Here is an 18734-nt window from a genome sequence, read left to right as displayed (position 1 = left end):
CCTGCAGATGTAAAGTAAATTTCTAGTTTGGTGCCGACAGCGAGTCCATAATGAATATTGCTAAAGCAGCAGCAGAACTAGTGTGCAGAGGGGATACACTTGCACTCAGCATTGAAATTCACAAGTGGATCCAGCCTAATGAAGCACTGGGACCTGTATGCTATTTAGTACATATACCTCATATCAAGGCTAACTCTGCCTTTCACTCACTCCAACTCAAATCAATTTCTGTCTGCTATAGTATTTATAAGTGTTCAAAATTAATATTTATTTCAAAAGCCATGTGTCTGCTTGTCTGTACCCCTATCAGTAGCCTAAGAAAGGCTACTTGCTCAAAGGATTCATTTGGTTTTACTTGAATTGGAAATTTAATACTTTCTGTGCCTACTAAGGAAAACAGAAGCACAATTTGTTTTTCGTGTACCTTAAATTCTAATAACTAGAGGAGGAGAACTCACCTGACTAAAATTAAATTCAAATATAAACATTCAACACATTTATTTACATACATATTATCCTGAATTATTTCAGTCTGATAGAGCTGTTTCTTGAACCTGCTTTACAGCCCTTATTCTAAAGGGCTTTTCCTCTCTCTTTGTGTTGGCTGAGGGTCTTCATTACTCCTAGGCTAAATGGGATGCAGTGATTCACTCTGCAATTATTACTGAGCTCTGAGTGCATGACAAGGGTGTTACAGAAGGAGCCCTGCCAGAACATTCCCAGTAGGCCAGACTGAGATTTCCCCTTGAAGAATTTCCCATCTGACTGTTATCCATGTTTTAAAATATAAGTTGTGAACTTGCAACATGATATCCTATCTCCTGTGTCCACAGCATGGACTGATGGCTGCAGAATCAGGGGTTTTCTCTGGACCTAGGATACAGTCTGTGTTGGCCCTTGTTCTCTTGACTGTTTATTCTGTTCCCAAGAGGCTGGAATGTGAAATGCAGCAGAAAATTTTTAAAACAACACTTTTAAACTAGCTTGATGTAAACCAAAACCTACACATGGTATCTTCAGCTGTTCCTAGAGCATCTAGAGCAGCTATACTTGTATACATGCATGAGTACATTTTTATGAATTGAAAAGTAATAAAATCTTCTATTTTAGCTGTTGGATTTAATTACTATTAACTGTTTCATTGCTCTGCTTTTCCCTTGCAGTGGAAACCTAAATACATTGGCATATGTTAGTGAAATAACTTGAGTAACTCTTACAGCAGAGGTGCTTCACCAGTATCATGTCAGAACATCAGGAAGCAATGTGAGATTTTAACACCAAATGTACCAGAGCATAGCAACAACTCAAGTGAAGCAGAGGGAAAATATTGTGAAGGATGGCATGAAGGTTAAGGTAGGGGAAATGTTTAGCATATTCCAAAATGGTATTAAAAGGAAACCCTTAAATCACAGGCACTATGTCAAAGCCAAAGTCCTGGGATGCCAGAAAGGATAAGCACAGAACTATCTCACACTGGAAGTGAACAGAAGCTCCATCACAAGTACCCCAAATCCAAAGCTCGGGTAAGCCCTTCCTGCTCCAGCACATCCATCCATATAGCTGAACAGATGGTGTCAGATATGATCTGCTGGCACATTCTGCACTGTCAGCAGATCTGCTCTACTAACTCAGGGAACTTCCTTCCAGTCCCTTAGTTTTATCACTCACAAGAGAAGTCCCCAAAGGGATGCATTCATCACACAGACTTTGCACACGTCTCATTGGCACTCTGCATTTTGCTTGCATGGAAGAGCCTGGGGAGCCCTCAGTCCTTGCAAAGCAGGTGGCGTAATCCCATGTGAGTCTAGGATTTCCTGTAAAACATGCAACTCCCTCCAGAACTGAATGACTGCACGTCTGTGTTACAGTGCTCACTATTACCAAAAAAACACCCACAGCATGCAAATAGCCCTTGAAGAATAATTTGGCAAGGTTGAACCTCGAGCAGTGTCAAGATTATTAAGCCTTTTGTTACAGAGTGACATTAGTTCTTTCTTTCAGAGGACACAACAGAGAAAATGTTTGTTTTCTCAGTGGTCTTAACTGCAAAAAAACCCTCAGGTGGTAGCAAGTTGCATGGAAAATTTAGTATACATCACTCCTGCACTATCCTCACCTCAGGCTTTTTTTAAGGAAAGAACAGGAAGGAAAGGAAGAAAGCTGAGAGGTTTCACAAGGTCTTTGAAAAGGCTAAAACAGTTAAAATAGTGCAAAGTTTATTAGGAGCAGACAGATATCTTTATTGGATCACCTGAGATAGCTGGAAAAGGCAGAGAACTTTCAGGCACATAGGCTCATTTTACATGCAAGAGAGCAGCTCAGGCATAAATGTGAAAATTTAGGCAAGTGTTCAGAAAACGGAGAGCTTTGATGGACCATCGATATAATGCTCCAACAGCTCTATTCTCTGAAGGAAGCCCCTTCCTTCTCCAGTACTGTTGATGACACCCATAAAGAAAGGACCTATGAAATCCAACTATGTGACTTCTCAAAATACATGCAGTATCATAGGGTTGCCTGTTGGAGTATTTTTTTCAATTTAAAATGATTCTGCCTATTCAAAATGTATTTTCAAACAAAAAAATTGATATTTCAGAAACGAGAACATATGCAATATTAAAAATCCCATTTGAAACTAAAAGGTACTTTGGATCCATAGGAAAATGGTCGTCTAAATCTACTTTTAATTTTTGGAATTTCAAGCATCATGCATGTAAGAGATGCCTACTCAGAAAAATAACACAGAAATAAAAGATGTAGGGATCCTATGAAAACCTTTAGTAAAAGCATGGGTATGGCTTTATCTTGTATTATAAAAATAGTAAGATTTTTTACTCATTCTTATCTTTACAACAATTGCAAGGTACCCAATTTGTTAAGGTGAAGGAATTAAAAAGACAAAGGGAACTGTCAGGGGGGAAAGAAACCCACTCCTGCCTGCTTCTGATGTGTTCTCTGAATTTGGAATGGTTTTTTACACACTCCTATCACCTAAGCAGACCAGAATGGTTTGTGGCAAATTTATATGTGGCAATTTGAATTTAAAAGGGAGAAATACAGCCTTACAAAAGGTCTGGCATATTTTGTTTACATGAAAGCAAAGAACTAGGTAAGTAAGCATGAGTTTTTGCTAAATCCAATCTTTTATTAAAAATTAAACTTCCAAGGACAAGCAAGCAAAAACTTACATTGTACTACAGTTCTAAGCCTGCATTTATGTACACACACATCCTCTGCTCACGACTTTATCTAGACTCTAGCCATCCTAGTTGCGCTGGTTAAGCCAAAGTATTTTAAATCTCCTCCACCCAGACTCTGCAGATTTCTTGTACCTAAATCAGTTGCAATAGCAGCCAACTATTTATCAAAGGGGAAAAGTAAACACAAAACCATAGTGGAAAAAAAGAATGTGTTTAGGAGGACAGAGTTTATTCCTACTAATGGTGAATAGTGGCCCACTCTAAGTGGAAGGGCTTATTAAACGAACTTCTGTAGTAATCTGCCCTGAAGCATTTCCTATACAGACCTTTACTTAATCATTTGTATAGCAGAACAGGGTGCATGCTTATCACATTTGAGTAAGTCAACAAAACGATGGGTCTGCAAGCATGTTTCATGTCAGAGCCACAATTCAAACTAATCTTAACAAATCAGTGAAATTACTTGAAGAAAGCCAGATTGAGATAAGCAAGAAGCTCGATTCTCCCAATCATACTTTCTATGATCTTCATGGAAGATTTATATCCTAACAGACATCTACACTGCAGCTGTGAAAAGGGAGAATATCAAGAAGACAGTTTTTCCTGCCAGGCTGCGTCCTGTCAGAAAAGTGATCCAAAGACTACAAAGAAAGAAGTCACTCAGCAGAAAACAACTCCCTTATAGGAATCCAAGCACTTGGCAAGCAAAAGCTAGCTGTAAATTTTGTTTCTGTCAGGGTGTTCTTTAAGTGGTGATCCCCGTTTCCATCCTCTATTTTCATATGACCCTCTAATTTCCCTTAGCAAAAAGGAATCTAATACTGGAGACTTGTCAGTGATATTGGAGAAAAAGAAAAGATGGTGAAGACAGAGAACAATAATGAAACAAAGCTGAAGAAGTAGAGGGTGAGTCAAAGTCAATAGGCAAAAGAGTGTTTATGGGAAACTAAACAAACCAAAATAAAATGAAAGTGGATTCCATGATCTGTTTTGTGGGTATACACTTTTCCTGAGGTCTGTATTATCATCCTTGAGAAGAGACCCTTACACTTGTGTTTTCTCCCCAGCTTTGCAACAGCCTTTAAGGCACTAAAGACAGGAATTTTTAAAATGTTTTTACTGTCTTAAATGCTGAGCAAACTATGACCCATGATTCCTCACAAGGGACCATAATCCCTTTCACGACAATAGGAGCAAATGTTAGCCATAGCTGAGCGCTTTTCAGCATCCCACTTCTGTATTCAAGGGTAATAACAGACCCTCTATATTCCAAAGCACTATTTTGTGGGGAAATTAACCATTGGTTTTGAGATGCTCAAACACTACCCTGAAAAAAGCCCAATAAAGAAAGAGTAGCAGGAGAAATTAGAAAATTGACAAAACTATAAATATCTTGTAAATGCAGAACTGTGAAAAAATGAATCAAAACCAGAACCTACTCTGAACAGACAGAAAACAATACATAACTACCAACATCTTCAGTATCTGTTCACTGCCATCCAAGATTAATTCTGCATTTAAAAACCAAATTGAGCTTTTTAGTATGAACCAGTTAGCTACTACTGTAAATCTAGTTACATGTTAGTTATTCTTCTCTCCTTAAACTCTTTAGTGAATGTGGCAGCCTCTCCAGCATGGGGAAAGAAGTAGCTCAGGGAATGGTTAAGAATAGCAATGACTGTGAGTAACCCCACAGATGCAATCTGAGAAAGCATTTTCACATACAGAAATTTTTTTAGCTTTCACCTCTAGGATGAAAAGTCACTGTCCCTACCTCTCACTAATAAGGTCAGTTTTGGGCACCTCCAATGAAGCTGCCATTTCTGGTGGTTTAAGTGATGGGGACACCTGTCCCTCTGAGAGCTAAACTGAGCCTACAACTCACCTCATAGATATTACCAAACAGTCTGCATGTGTTAGCAACCTTGTCACTTACTCACCTGGCCTGGGTTCAAAACACTGACCCAAAAGTGAAAGGTTCCCATCAGCCATACATTCCCAACCAATAAATTAAAAGTCCATCTTCAGCACCAGGTTATCTTTCATCATGAGCTGGGGTGTGGGAGTTATCAGAATATTCCACTCAGAAGGCTTTGCAATACTGAGACTTTTAATTAATAATGTCACCACCTTGCTAAGCAGTGTAAGTCAGCTTTCTCTTGGATGTGGATGACTATTTTTGCAGTACAGTTTGTTCATTCACATCACATGCATGAATCCCTGGAAAAACATGTTCCCCAACAACAATACTCTATGAGAATCCTTTGTCCAAATGCTCAAGTCCAGCTGTATTATGTCAGCCCTGGATAATTCACAGTAGCCAGAGGGAGTGATGGGGAGCAATCCCTTGCTGTTTATAATGATGTTATCTCTTCATTTTCCCTTCTACTTCAGTAACAATATGCATGACATCATTTATAGTTACACAACAGTCTTTTGATGACTCTGCTCTCCTTGCCTTTTATATAAACCAACAGGTATGTTAATACCTCACCATAACAGAATTAATACCTCTGCATTTTGGATTATATGCCATTATTCAATATACATTCTCAATGTGGAAGATTAGCTTTAGAGAATGGTAAATAATTGTACAGTCCATGAAGTAAACAAAGTTCTCAAATTACTAACAAATTTCCAAGTTATAATAGCCCCCATATTAAATTGCATTCTCCAATGTGAGTGAAAAGACAGACTGTGAGTAATGACTCAGTGTTTGAGTTCTTGCTATTCCACAACTTTCTGTACAAGTTCTTTCAAGTTATAAAACCTCTTTACATGTCCAAAACCTTTATCCCACAGTAGAGGTGAAATATAAATACATTCCATGGACTGAGACCTCTAAATGCAGGATGAGACCAGCTCTGTTAATCTTTACAATGGAGCGTATTTCACAGTCTCATATATATTTTGAAAACATAAAATGCTGTAGAAAGTGAAAGAAACTGTATTTCATAATCCTCAAAAAACAAATATTGGTGAAGAAATTATCTGTGAATCAAGTATATTCAGAACACAGTTCTTAAATGGCAGTAAAGCTTTAAAAACAAAACCAAACACAAACCAAAAAAAGGAATCAATGGAACAACACAAATGGAAAGCTTTGAATAATCCTTTTTTGGTCAATTACTTTTTTATCTTTTCTTTTTAGATGTTGATTTTGTATTTCCCGCAAAGGAAAAGTTTATGAACATGCTGATCTCTTTAAATTTGCCATATTATTTCTAGCATTTATTAATTCAGCAATTAACAAATCATGGGAGACTTTCTTTTTACATGCAGCACTGCCAAATTTTGCCCTTCAAAATGCCTCCTACTGAAATCTGCAGAAATAGAGATGCATTCCCCACAAGGACCTGTGCCTTTCTGACAGAACCAGGGCACTCCTACACGGCACAGCAGGGAGTTCACAGCATCCAGCCTGAACCTCTGAGGACTGCCAGCTATTTGCATGGCACAACAGTATTTCCCTCTAGCAGGGTAAGCTAACTTTAGAGCGCCCTAACCAAATATTCTCTGCTCTGCTACACTGCACTTTGCAGAGCTTGCATGTACACTCTATAAACAAGCAAGCCTGACATTAGAACCTGCAGTAGTATGGCTACTAACATCTTACACAGCATTCCCAATCACTTTATGCCACAGAACCTCACAGGGCATGCTTAGAAATAAATTAGTTCTTGCCCAGTTGTCAGGGCATTAAAATAGATTTGCCACTACACTGCACAAAATTGAGCGCCACAAAGAAACGTACACACTTTTATAAGAGTTTTAAATGGACTCTGTCATCCATGCAATAAAGACTGCATCTTTGCATTTATACAGAGGTACATATTCATATCTCATAAAGTGCTGTCCAAATAGCCCTCCCCAACCAGTCAGGCAGGGCACCAGGGACCCAAGCAGAGCTTGCAGAGCATGAAGTGTGTAGCTTCTGTCAGAAACCCCAAAGTACTGATGCACACTCCCAAATATCTCTTTTCCATGCACCCTCTCTCTTGCTCTCTACAAGACTTTTAGATACAGATCTTGGGTGAACAAAATTAAGACAACTCCTGATACTTTTGAAGGCATGCTCAGTTAATGGAGCAGAGACCTGTTTGCATTCTGGCTGGATCACCTTTGAGCTAACTGATATTTGGGAAGTCTCACTCGAAATGCTAGTTAGACAAAGGATCTAAATATTGAAAAACCAACAAAAAAAAAATAGGAAAAGGTATTTCATATGTCATGGGACCAAAATATACAACAAAAAGATGAAATGTCATAGAGTCAAAAGAAATTCACCCACTTCTATCTGGCTCAGAACGAGTTAATTTTGGAGCACCACCTTTCCTGTATTTCTGCTTCACAAGAGTACCAGCAAACTATAAGGCCTCTTCAGGAAAAGATTTGCATTAAAAAAACCAACAGGTTTGAAGGGACCTGTTTCAGCAATGATAAAATATTTGAGACCAGCCATTTTACTCTTTTCTCTCTCCCTCTATATTATTTTCCAATTGTCCACTTCTTCACTATTACAGAAGAAAAGAACAATCTCTGATTCGTCTCTCCCTGTGGGGAGTTGAAAATGAGGTACAGGTAATCCCAAAAGGATCCTGTGGTGGATCTCCAAGGGAGAAATCCGCAGGTGTGTTTCAAAGGGGAAGTCAATGCCCCTCATTCTGCTTGGGGCTTTCTCTCAAGTGTATTAAATAAGGAACATGCATTGTCACTACCCTGTCAGTGCCAAATGAACCTTCTTAGTAAAGATACAGGATCTCCTATTGTTTCCATTCTTAGGTCCTTCTTCCAACAGCTGTACCTTACAGTGTTCCTCCTGGTTTCCCAAGAGCTCATGAACTATCACAGATAGCACTGGCTAACAGTTTGGTTTCAGCAGATACATATTTTAATGGCCAAATATTATTTAGGATGAGATGAAAGAAGCATTCACACATTACAGTATGGAAGGAACTAAAGGTATGTTCTCTGGAAATAGAAGGATTAATTAAAGTAGGCTAATGCAGGATTTAGTTGACTGGATTTCTAAATGTCTATCCTTTGCTTTCTCTGTTGATTTTCTTCATCATGCTATCTTTATCCAGTAATTATACACTACATTGCCAGGTGTGTAAGTAAATACATTATAAATTTGTCAATACAGTCAGAGTGGGATAAAACTATGTTCCTATCCAATTTAGCAGCATTCTTTAAAGCACTTCCATAATCATAAAAGCAGGTTATGACAGATACTGAAAGTTTTCTCAATTTTACCCTTACCAAAATGCACATCCTTAGGTCTCTGACACCAATAAATGATAGGAAAATACATCAATAGTCAGATCCCAAAACATTTACACAGTAAGCACTGTCTTTGCACTCTGTTATGTAGCACATTTGGAGACAACCAAATCTAGTTTCACTTGTAATCTAAACTAAGGTTTCAGTTGATACTCTTACAGAGAAAGGAAAATCTCATATTAATTCGCAATTATGCAACAAAAGGCTCTTCTGCGGCATATGTGCCACATTACTCAATGTAGTACTTCTCAATACACAAAGCACATAATCTGTCCATGTGAATTACTTCACTATTGTAACTGATCACTAAAACAAAAATTCTATTTTTATTTCATGCTTGGTTTAAGAAACTGATTTTTAAAGAATTTAGTTATTTCTGTGATTAAAGATACCACTTAAACATACTGGGTTAAGTTGTTTATGCTTTAATTATTTTTATGAGGTATCATCTATAGAATAACATTTTCTAAAACATTTAAAATATCCTGTAAGACAGTAGACTTTCAGACAAATTTCAGAGTTTCTAAATAACACAATGTTTATTGAGGCTCAGGTTCCTAAATTACTTACATTTTCTTTAAGAATAAATAGCAAAACATTACTTGGGATCTTTGGATGACTTGATTATATATGAATAAGAAATTTAACTAAGTAACCAGTTCTCAAGTACTTCACTAAGAATAGATGGGTAAATAAACAATGATGATTGTAACTGCTGAAGGCATAAACAACAGTTCTAGACAGTTTATGATAAGCAAACTGCTTTATCGATTAAATAAACAGTTCTTTGTTTATAGTGTCTCTCTTCTCAACAGGGCCATTCTGGGACCTGTGCTTCATCATGGAAATGTGGGCCTTAGACAAAAGGAAAGAAAACCAACTTCAGCCTCATGTCTGGTGTTCTGCTTGTCTTTTACTAGAATGCCAGATGGGTGACAAGTGCATTGTACATAATATGTGCATGCACAGATACAGCTGCTCGCAGGGCTGCACTGCAAACCACATTACTGAAATGATTTAGGATTAAGAGGTATTAAGAAGAGGGAGGGTTGCCTCAAATTTCTTCCATGATCTGGTATATAGCAGAAGATCACTGTACCAGCAAATGAAGAGGACTGGAAGCCTATGGATAGTAGTAGTCAAAGATGATCAGCTACTCTGCCAAAGAAAACTTGTAGTGGAACTACTCTCCAGAACCGAGCTGGAGATGAGCTTGGACTATAGAGGTTTTCATAGCTCAAAGGAACTCCTCTGGGTGAAATAATACCCCAGAGCTACACAATCATTTATAGTTGGGTGTTTGGGATTTTTGCTTTTTTTAAATTTGAATTCAATGCAGCTGGGTACCAGTTTTCTTCACATTAAAGAGTGCAATGTCTTGCAGCAGTGAAAAGCTTCACTGGTGCCAAGATTAAATATAAAACACAGTTTAAAAAAATCACTTAATGCTAGATAGCTAAGCCTTTCTGTGACTGCCAAAATAGCAGGCTGATTTTCAAAGGTGCAAAATAGACAGAAGTTCCTCCTGACGTCAGTGGAAATGCCTGGGTGTTCAACACCTATAAAAAAATGAGTTTCCTTAGATGCTTAAGGAATAATCATGGATGCTAAATTTAGCCTGGGGTAGTCACTTTCCACAGACTCCTGCTATGGTAGTGGGGGTGAGCAAGGCTTTCAGAGGGGCAGTTAAGATTAGAATCTGTCTGCTCTAAATTAGGTTCTGCAAGTTATCAAAGAAATGGATGGCTAGACTTCTTTAATTTACAGGTTTTTTGAAGAGGAATAAAAACAAATATCAAATTTCAAGTTGAAGGAATTCTGGCAGTTCAGAGCAGTTGGGAGGAAGCATTTGAAGTAAATGGAAAATCTTACTCATATCAAGTACAGTAAGCACTTATCACTGCCATCTGCCAAGCCAGCCCATAGGTATTACAACGACTCTTCTGGAGATGAAGACATGGACAAAGCAATGTGTCCTTATAACTCAAAAGTGGGTAAAACCAGGATCAGACAGAGGAGCAGCAGTGCCCCTTCTTGCACTTAGGACAGAAATTTAGGATTTATTTTCTCCCTTCTGTGCACACTCAAATTTTAGGTCCAATTATAGAAACTAACTAAAAATCAGCCAGACAGCTGTCACCTTCTGCTTCCCTTTGGACAGGCCTTCAGAAGTATGAACTGTATTTCTAGAAGCTACCATTTCAAGTAGGAGACACTTTCATAAAAGGAGATCATTGCATTTCTAAGCCTTCTGCCTTGGTCTCTTCCTGCAGAGCAGTAACACCTGCCCTGTAAGCCTTTCACACCAGCAGTTTGAGGATTAGTGAGACCACACTGCCTTGATCTACTGAAGTGTTCCTTGTACTGCCAGCAAGAAGAACTACTACAGGTTCTGTACAGAAACAGGCACAGAGGGTGATCATAACACTGTGTTTGCTGTTAAATGATGTGAAAAGAGGAACTTTCTACCTTTAAATACCTGCCAAATTTTATGGTGTAGAAATACAGCATTGTATAGGACCTGTATAGTTGTGATAACATTTTTTCATCAAGTCTCTCAGCCTGAGGTGTATTTCAAGCCAATAAATCCAGTGATCTAAAAACAAACATCACACACTCTTATCATGGCATTTCATGAAATGGTGTTCCCCAAACACTGAAGATGCGAAAATTACCCCAGACTACGAGAAATGAAATTTAATTAAGGAAGAAATTGAGTACTCAGTGTGAATACACTCTCCTTCTGGTATCAGCTGAGAGTAAAGAATGCTTGGCCATAAGGGAGATATTCACTCAGAGTCAGCAACTTCTCACTGCTCACAGTGGAGGAATACCACATCAGCTACACATTGTTTATCCCAACAATTATGGGTCAGAAGAAGTTATGCTTGGCAGTAAAGCCATTGAAACCAACTCAACTTTGCCAACTGTGTAAGCACTTTTATATTTGTTTATTTGTAAGACTATAAAACAACAAACAGGAGGGACATTTTTTGACTTGGGACAAAGCAAAGCAGCACAAAGTCCCATCTAATTCTATTTCATTTACATGTTTCTTCCTGCATCACATCTACCTGCATTCCCGCTGCAAATCCAATGCATTCTTCTGTAAGCAGGGTCTGCAGTACAATTTCTAAAATACTACTAATATCTACTAATTAATCACTATCTGCAACTAAAGAAAATCTTAATGCTCAGTCCTTTTGAAATTAATCAGTAGAACTGTGCAATCAGAAATCACTAGCTAAATTAAAAGTCATCAAATAGATGAGAATTTATGCAACAGTGATCAATTAATGTGAGGCATTTGTTGGCAACTGATTTTTCCATCATAATGACGTCTTTTGTCTTGTGAGAGGACAGATGGGTTTTAATGAAAGATTTTGACCTGGCCTCATTGGGCAAGAGCAGTCAAAATTCATTTTGTAAAGCTGTTTAATTTGGTATTGTGATATTTTCTTACTGATATTCATTAGTTTACAGAATTTACCCCATTCTGCTTCTGTTTGCACAAGGCTAGAAATTGTATAAGCATGGATTCATTTTTACTGTGGTCTCAGGGCTGAAAACCCTCAGAGGTCTTCCCAGCAAACACCTTCCATGCCTCTCTCTTCAGCTCTCCAGTGACCCAAACAGAGATTCAGCCAAGATGCAGACATCCCACCCCCAAGAGATTATTGCAAAGTCCACTGCTTAACACACAGCTTTTCTCTAGCTCTTAAGCACATTGGTTGCAGCTTATGGAAACCCACTTAGATGCATACTTTCTTCCAATCCTTATTGTCTTACTAATTGGATCAGCATATCTACAGACAGACATTGTACTATACAAATTTCAGGGGAAGTTGTGGTGTGTATCTATGAGTAAAGGAAGTAGGTAGCCTTTGCTTCCCATTATAACATGGTTCTGATAATTTCTTTTCATAATCCGTTGCTGGCAGATATTTGGGGTCAATGGAAATTAACAGCTAAACTGAGACTGTAGGAATTATCAATTTGACAACACTTGAAGCATACAGAGCCTGGAATTGGTCAACGTTGAGAGGTTGATTTGACTTCAAATAGAAAACATAATATTGAGTATATATTGATTTCTCTTACTTAGTACTGGTAAAGAAAACCTTCCCATTCAAACAAAGTAGCTACATAATAATTTCTAGTAAAGTGAATTTCATAATAGTTTTCTTTGATTTTTCCTTTATATACCAGCACCACAGTATTCAGGGCTGCACACCTTATTGACGGCTTCCTAGACAAAATATGACTGTTCCACTATCCTTTCAGCATGCTCCTCTCAAGCACCATTCCATGCAAGTAACATCAGCAAGAGGAATTTAACATGTTACTATTTTAGAAAGCACTAATCTCTAAGAGGCAAATTGTACAGAACAGGCCATAAACATATTCCCTATTTCTACAGAGACTCCTGCTCTCATCGCAACTCTTCATAGGATAAAAGAAATTGCCACTCCATGGCTTTCTGTTGCATCAGTGTCTAATACTTTGGACAGTTACAGTATATGTTGAGAAATCAAGACATGCAGTTGTAGAAAAAAAAATGTTTGCCTATTGACTACAAAGTTCTCAGCAGACCGTCTATGGGGCCATCTCCCACTGAGAATGCACATAAGATTTAAAAGACAATGAGAGATGTTCTTTGTGTGTTCTTAATGCTAGAGCTTTTGGCATCCACTGAAAAAAAAAAAAATTCTTGATGCACCCAAAAGAGACGCATTTGGCCTTGGAATGCTGCAACCTATGTTTCATAAGGTGCAATCTGCATCTACAGTAACATGTATCATTTGGCAAGACATTGCTATTCTATCCAAGACAGCCAAATACTTGCTGAACACCAGGGAGGAAAAAAGGTCTAAAGAAGGTGGAATTGTTGGCACTTTTTAACTATTAATACTAATAAAAAATCCTGCATAAATAGCAACTGTTAACAGGTTAGTACTAGCAAAAGATAATGAGAAGTGTTCATACTCTCTTCGAAAGGAGAGGACCTTTTGCTTCCTCACATCTCCTACATTCATGTCCAGACCCTGCTCATGTTGCTTACTTGCAGAGGGGAATCTATGCCTTCTCAACAATCCCACTGGTATTCCAAGTGGGTAAAAAGTGCCAACTCAGTAAAAACCCTCTAGTGGTGGTTTCTGTGTCTGCCATATGAGCCTAACCCTAAGGCTCATTATTCAAGGAAAGAATTTTACATGGTTTAAAACAAACAAACCAAAACTCAAGGCAACTTTATTTCCAGATAATCTCAGTAAAATAGGAAGACCTAGGCTAGAATGCCCTCTACACATTGAAAATGTCATTATATTCTCCACAACTGTTTCAATCTGGAGCCTGTAAGTCCACGAGAAGTGGTTCTGTAGAACTTAATTTTGTTGGTGGCATCCAGCCTCTCCTGCCAACCCTCTTCCACCTTACATTTATGTTTCATTCGTTCATCCTTGCTTATTTTTCTTGCCCAGTGAAGAAGGAAGTTGTTTCTTTCCACTACATGTGCCTTCTCACTCACCAGTAGAACTCTTACAGGAAGAGGTTTCTGATAAGAAAGCAACTTAAATTCCATCCATAGAAGACCAAGCAAACTGTAGAGTAAATCCGGGATACTGACTGTAACTCTATTTATAGACTCTGAAGTCAGACTGAACACAAGGTCAATTTCTCTTTCAGGCTGCAATGAACCTCTCAAACCTGCTGAACTTAATAAAACTGCAGCAACATAAAAATAAGAACATTGTCCATAATCCATAGTTCTGATAGCCCTGCCAAATAATTTGCCATACACATGACTTCCAAATGGTTTTTTGATGTTTTTTTTTCGCTTGCAAGGACAACAGGAGTTATATTACCAGCCAGAGGAGGTAATGCAGATAAATCCTTATAGGTCACACTTGAAAAGTAACCTGATATGCACTGCTGAAGACAGAAAAGACACAGCTTTTTTCCTTAAGAATCTTTTCCAAAGTCCTCACTCATGCACAACATTCAGCGTCATCAAGTAAATTTGCATTCAGAAAGAGGGCAATATCAAAGTAAATAAATATTTTAAATCCTCTTGTTTATTTTATACCAGTATAAATAACATCATCCAAATGGTCATCATCCACATTGACATCTACATTAAAACCCTTCTGCATTAACAAAGAAGTGGTACCGGGGCTACAGAGCAAGCCAGAATAGGATCATTCATCTGTAACAATGGCAGTAAGGCAAGGAACATGTTCCCAGTTCTTTCCTTACATGCGTTAGGGCAATAGCGTCCCTCACATTTTTATGACTGCAGAAGGCACATGTTAAAAACGTGAACTCAGTTTAATGTCTTACAATACAATACAACTGTCCTAAAAAAGGGACTACTCTTGTTTCACAACCTTCCTTGGAAATCTAACAAACCACATTTCATGCTGAAGTTTTAAAAAGCACACTCACTTATAATTACTTATAGCAAAAGTTGCAAATAGGCAAGAGCCATGTTAAACACATGGCTAACCAAGCAGTGTTGGCAGATCAAAAACATTGCAAAAATACAGTGTGTGTGCATTTCAAGTAGTGTTGCTGTGCTTGGTTTCCTAAGCTAAGGGACACTGCATTTCCTTGTTCCTTTTAGTTATACTGAGATATGGAGTAGTGAAACTAAAAGGTTTGTGCAGTCTGTTGAACTTTTCTTGAAAACTTAAGAAATAAATTTACTATGAAGAAAAGAGAAATTATGTTTTAAGTCTTCCATTATAAGCTAGTATGATTTCCACTTCCACTCCAGTTCAGCAGGGTAGGGACTAAAAGACAGCTAACCTCTAGTCTGACAGACCATAGAACAAACCACTTCTACCAGTTCTTAGAAATATCACTGCTGTCCTCTTTCTACCAGTGAGAAAACTGAGGTCAGAGGTGAGTTGACCTTGTCTAGGGTGACAGAACAGAATGAAGAAAATTATCCCACCCTCTCTGGCCAGGCTTTCTATTTCCAATACTTTATTATTGTGTAGTACTGAAGAAACAAGGGGCCACTTCCATAGATCCTTCAGCTGTTGTTTTAGCACACATGGGCAGTGGAAGCGTAGTGGGTCAAGGAGCAGACTTCAGAAGTCTCGTATCTCATGGTACACATCTACATATTCAAAAGACACAAAGGCCATGGTTCTCTAGTTTCTACAGTAGACAGCATTTCTACCCAAAATATAATTTTTCCTTTCTTTAAAGTTGCTGTCTGAAATACCCAACGACATTTAAATGTTTGTCAAGAACATGTAATGCAAAAATGGTCAAATTGTTGCATGTTTTTGATATCCTGAGTTGACACAGGCTACATTGAAATTGTTGTTCACATTCAGAGAGACAGTGCTGAACTACAACTCAGCTTTCCTTCCTATAGGGTTCTTCATATATTTTTGGACATCTGTGCCCACCAAGGAGCCTGGATTACAGCAGACCATAATATTCTACAAACCATGGTTATAATTAGGCGTCACCTCCATTGTAATCCTATGGACGTCATCATGTGTTACCAGCATCTGTTGACAGATTTCATACCAGGCATATCACTGAAATGGCAAGTCTGGAGAGGGCAGCCCACAATAGAAACAATGGCATTTATTTTTGGTTTGTTCCAAGACCATCTCATAGAAAATATATGCTGCCAACTGCCAGGGCTCCACCAAGATCACTTCTGAATATTGTATTACCAGTTAAAACAAAGACCTGTGCCCATCTACTTGCAGTCTTCTCCTAATGAATAAGGAAACTAAGAAAGCCCTTTCTGCAACTGTCTTAGCATAAATTAGGAAACGACAGAAGCCTTGACATTCCACAAAGTTGATCAGGCCCTTTATCATGCGAGTACTTACTTTTCACATAATAATAAATTCAGATTTCTTTCCAAGATGAAGAATAAAGATCCCCTCTTGTAAATTTTATTTGAATGTAGTATCACATTAATATTAAAACTAAACCCTGGGAATTGGCAACATTAAGTAGCAAAACCACACTCTCTATGGAAGCAAAGCAGAGTCTGCTTTAATTTGACAGTGTGGAAATCTGACTTTCTGCTGAAGTACTGCTTGTTCAGAGGAATGGAAACATAAATTTTTCAATGCAGCTTAATTGCTCCCTGCTTTCCTGTAAAAATCAAGAGACTTATTATAAAAATGTCTACCTAAACCAAACTCTTTACTTTTTATAATTTATCTGCATTGAAGGAAAACTGCATTAGAGTGCATTAGCATCTAGTAACCTGCCCATTTTCTTTTGAAAACAGCCTTCTCTGAAGTACTGGACAATTGAATCCAAATCAGATGTAACACAACCCCTTACAGCTGATCAGTTTCAAATCACTAAAGCACTTTAGCACTAAGATAATTTTCATTCTCATTATAAAACATGAAAGTATAGTTCACCATCTGAAGAGTGCCAAATTAAAACAAACGCCAGTGTTGAGGAGAACAACTTAATTATTTGTTAGGAGTTGCAGCAGCTGGTAGATCAAGTAAAGTGAACTTCAACTTAGAACAGAACTTCTCCCCTTATCCTCACATAGCAGGATCTGAACAGGTATGAATGAACAAAAAGAAAATTAACAAAACCAGCTACAAATAACAGAAGGAGAGAGGCTACAAGCTAAATCTGAGAGGAAAATATTGCTTCTAAAAATTTTAGTGGAAAAGCAAACTCACCAGCTCCAACTATTCCAACAGCTCTAATTTTTATAATTACACTTTCATAGTATAGCTTTTATAGAAGCTATAACAGTGGGATAGACTGTCATTAGATCTAAATTCTAAATTCTGCTTAAGCTGCTCATCTATGCAAAATGCATATTCAGCCTTATTGTCCAGAGCACTGTCTCTCACTCCCTCTCTTTTTTTCATTCTTGTAACCAGCAGATAACCTTTTAATCCCAGATCTGTCAGCTGTGACTTCAACATCACCTTTTAAATTAGAAAGCAACAAATCCTTTGCATTATTTTGTCTTTCTTCTCCATATACTGCTTAAAACTTAATGTCATTATATTAGATATTGGAAATATTACTAAAGTACCAAAGCATTGACATGACTACTGCTGGGATCATAATTTCTGCCTATGTTAAGAAAAAGAACATGGGCAGTACTTGGTGGTACAATAGTTTTCTTACACATACAAGGCAAGAAGCATTTCTTCTAAAACCGTGCATTCCAAGGAGTTTGCAGACATGCTGTTGGGATTTTGTCCCCCAGAGGGTAAACTGGCATATAGGAACATAATCATGATATACAGTTTTCCAAATATAGCCTAGATATATTTCTAGGCAATATTTTCCTTGTCAGGTCATTCAGTCAGAGTGGAGATAAATAATAAATTCTAATAAGAGCTGACTTGCAAGATCACAATTTCAAAAGTGACTTCTCAGTCTGCTTTCAGAAATATTGCAAACTTTTCTGCACACTAATTTTGAACAGTCTCATTCATCTCTGCCTACAATTGCAATTTACTCTTTTTGAAAATCAATCAGGCACAAACATCAATTCAGAGTCTGCTTTCCAAAAGGAAGACCCAGGAAGTGAAGTTGAAAGTTACTGAAATACTTATACATAAATCTAGAGGTACTGACAGAATATTTCAGTGCAATACAAAAATAAACTCCTGGCTCCCATGAATAATAATTTAAGGTTTCACTTCAGAATTAAAAAATTAAATGCTTTAAACTAAAAATATGGCATAGCTACTATACATTATAGAAATGGTTTATACAACGTAAATTATATTTTATTAGAACCCCTTGGTTGTACAACCCCGACAATTCCAGACACAGCATGGCAGTAAGATAGGGCATCATTCCACACAGAAGCACACAGACAGATACACATTATTTCCAGACCTTCCTCTGCTGTTTCTCCCATGCTGGGTCCAGGAGCAGATCCCTGTCCCATTCTTCTTCTTGGGTCATGTACTCATCCTCTTCATAGTTGTAGGTGTACTGCATGTTTGTTTCTATCTGATTCATGCTGCCCGGGGATCAGCTTCAGCTGCTCTGGCTTCTGCTACGATTTAAGTTTAGTTTACTTGCTGGGAGGTTGTAGGTACCAGTCTTTCTTTTTTTTTCCTTTTTATTTTTTTCTTCTTTTTGCAAGGTGACAGGAAATGAATATTGACTAATCTTGCTGAGAGCAGAGGCTGAAACTGCCAGGTAGGCGCTGCCCTGTGATGACCTTCCTTCCCTCCTTCCCCGTGTCCTGTCCCTGCCGGCTGTGCTGTCGGTGCC

General features: G+C 38.0%; 1 protein-coding gene across 3 annotated transcripts in view; it reads right to left on the bottom strand.

Annotated features, from left to right (window-relative positions):
- The window catches only part of ACTN2 (actinin alpha 2), a 67159-nt gene extending 48683 nt beyond the window's left edge, over positions 1–18476 (bottom strand). For 2 of the 3 annotated variants that reach the window (XM_030945229.1, XM_030945228.1), the window contains exon 1: positions 18351–18476. In XM_030945229.1, coding sequence (XP_030801089.1) covers positions 18351–18476 — 126 coding nt within the window. The remainder of the gene's footprint in view (positions 1–18350) is intronic. The other variant, XM_030945230.1, reaches the window with a different exon arrangement.
- Positions 18477–18734: the final 258 nt, after the last annotated feature.

The sequence above is a fragment of the Camarhynchus parvulus genome, chromosome 3, assembly GCF_901933205.1.
Source record: "Camarhynchus parvulus chromosome 3, STF_HiC, whole genome shotgun sequence".
NCBI classification, from domain to species: Eukaryota; Metazoa; Chordata; class Aves; order Passeriformes; family Thraupidae; genus Camarhynchus; species Camarhynchus parvulus.
The sequence above is the reverse complement of the archived record's forward strand: the minus strand, read 5'-3'. Positions and strand labels throughout refer to the sequence as shown.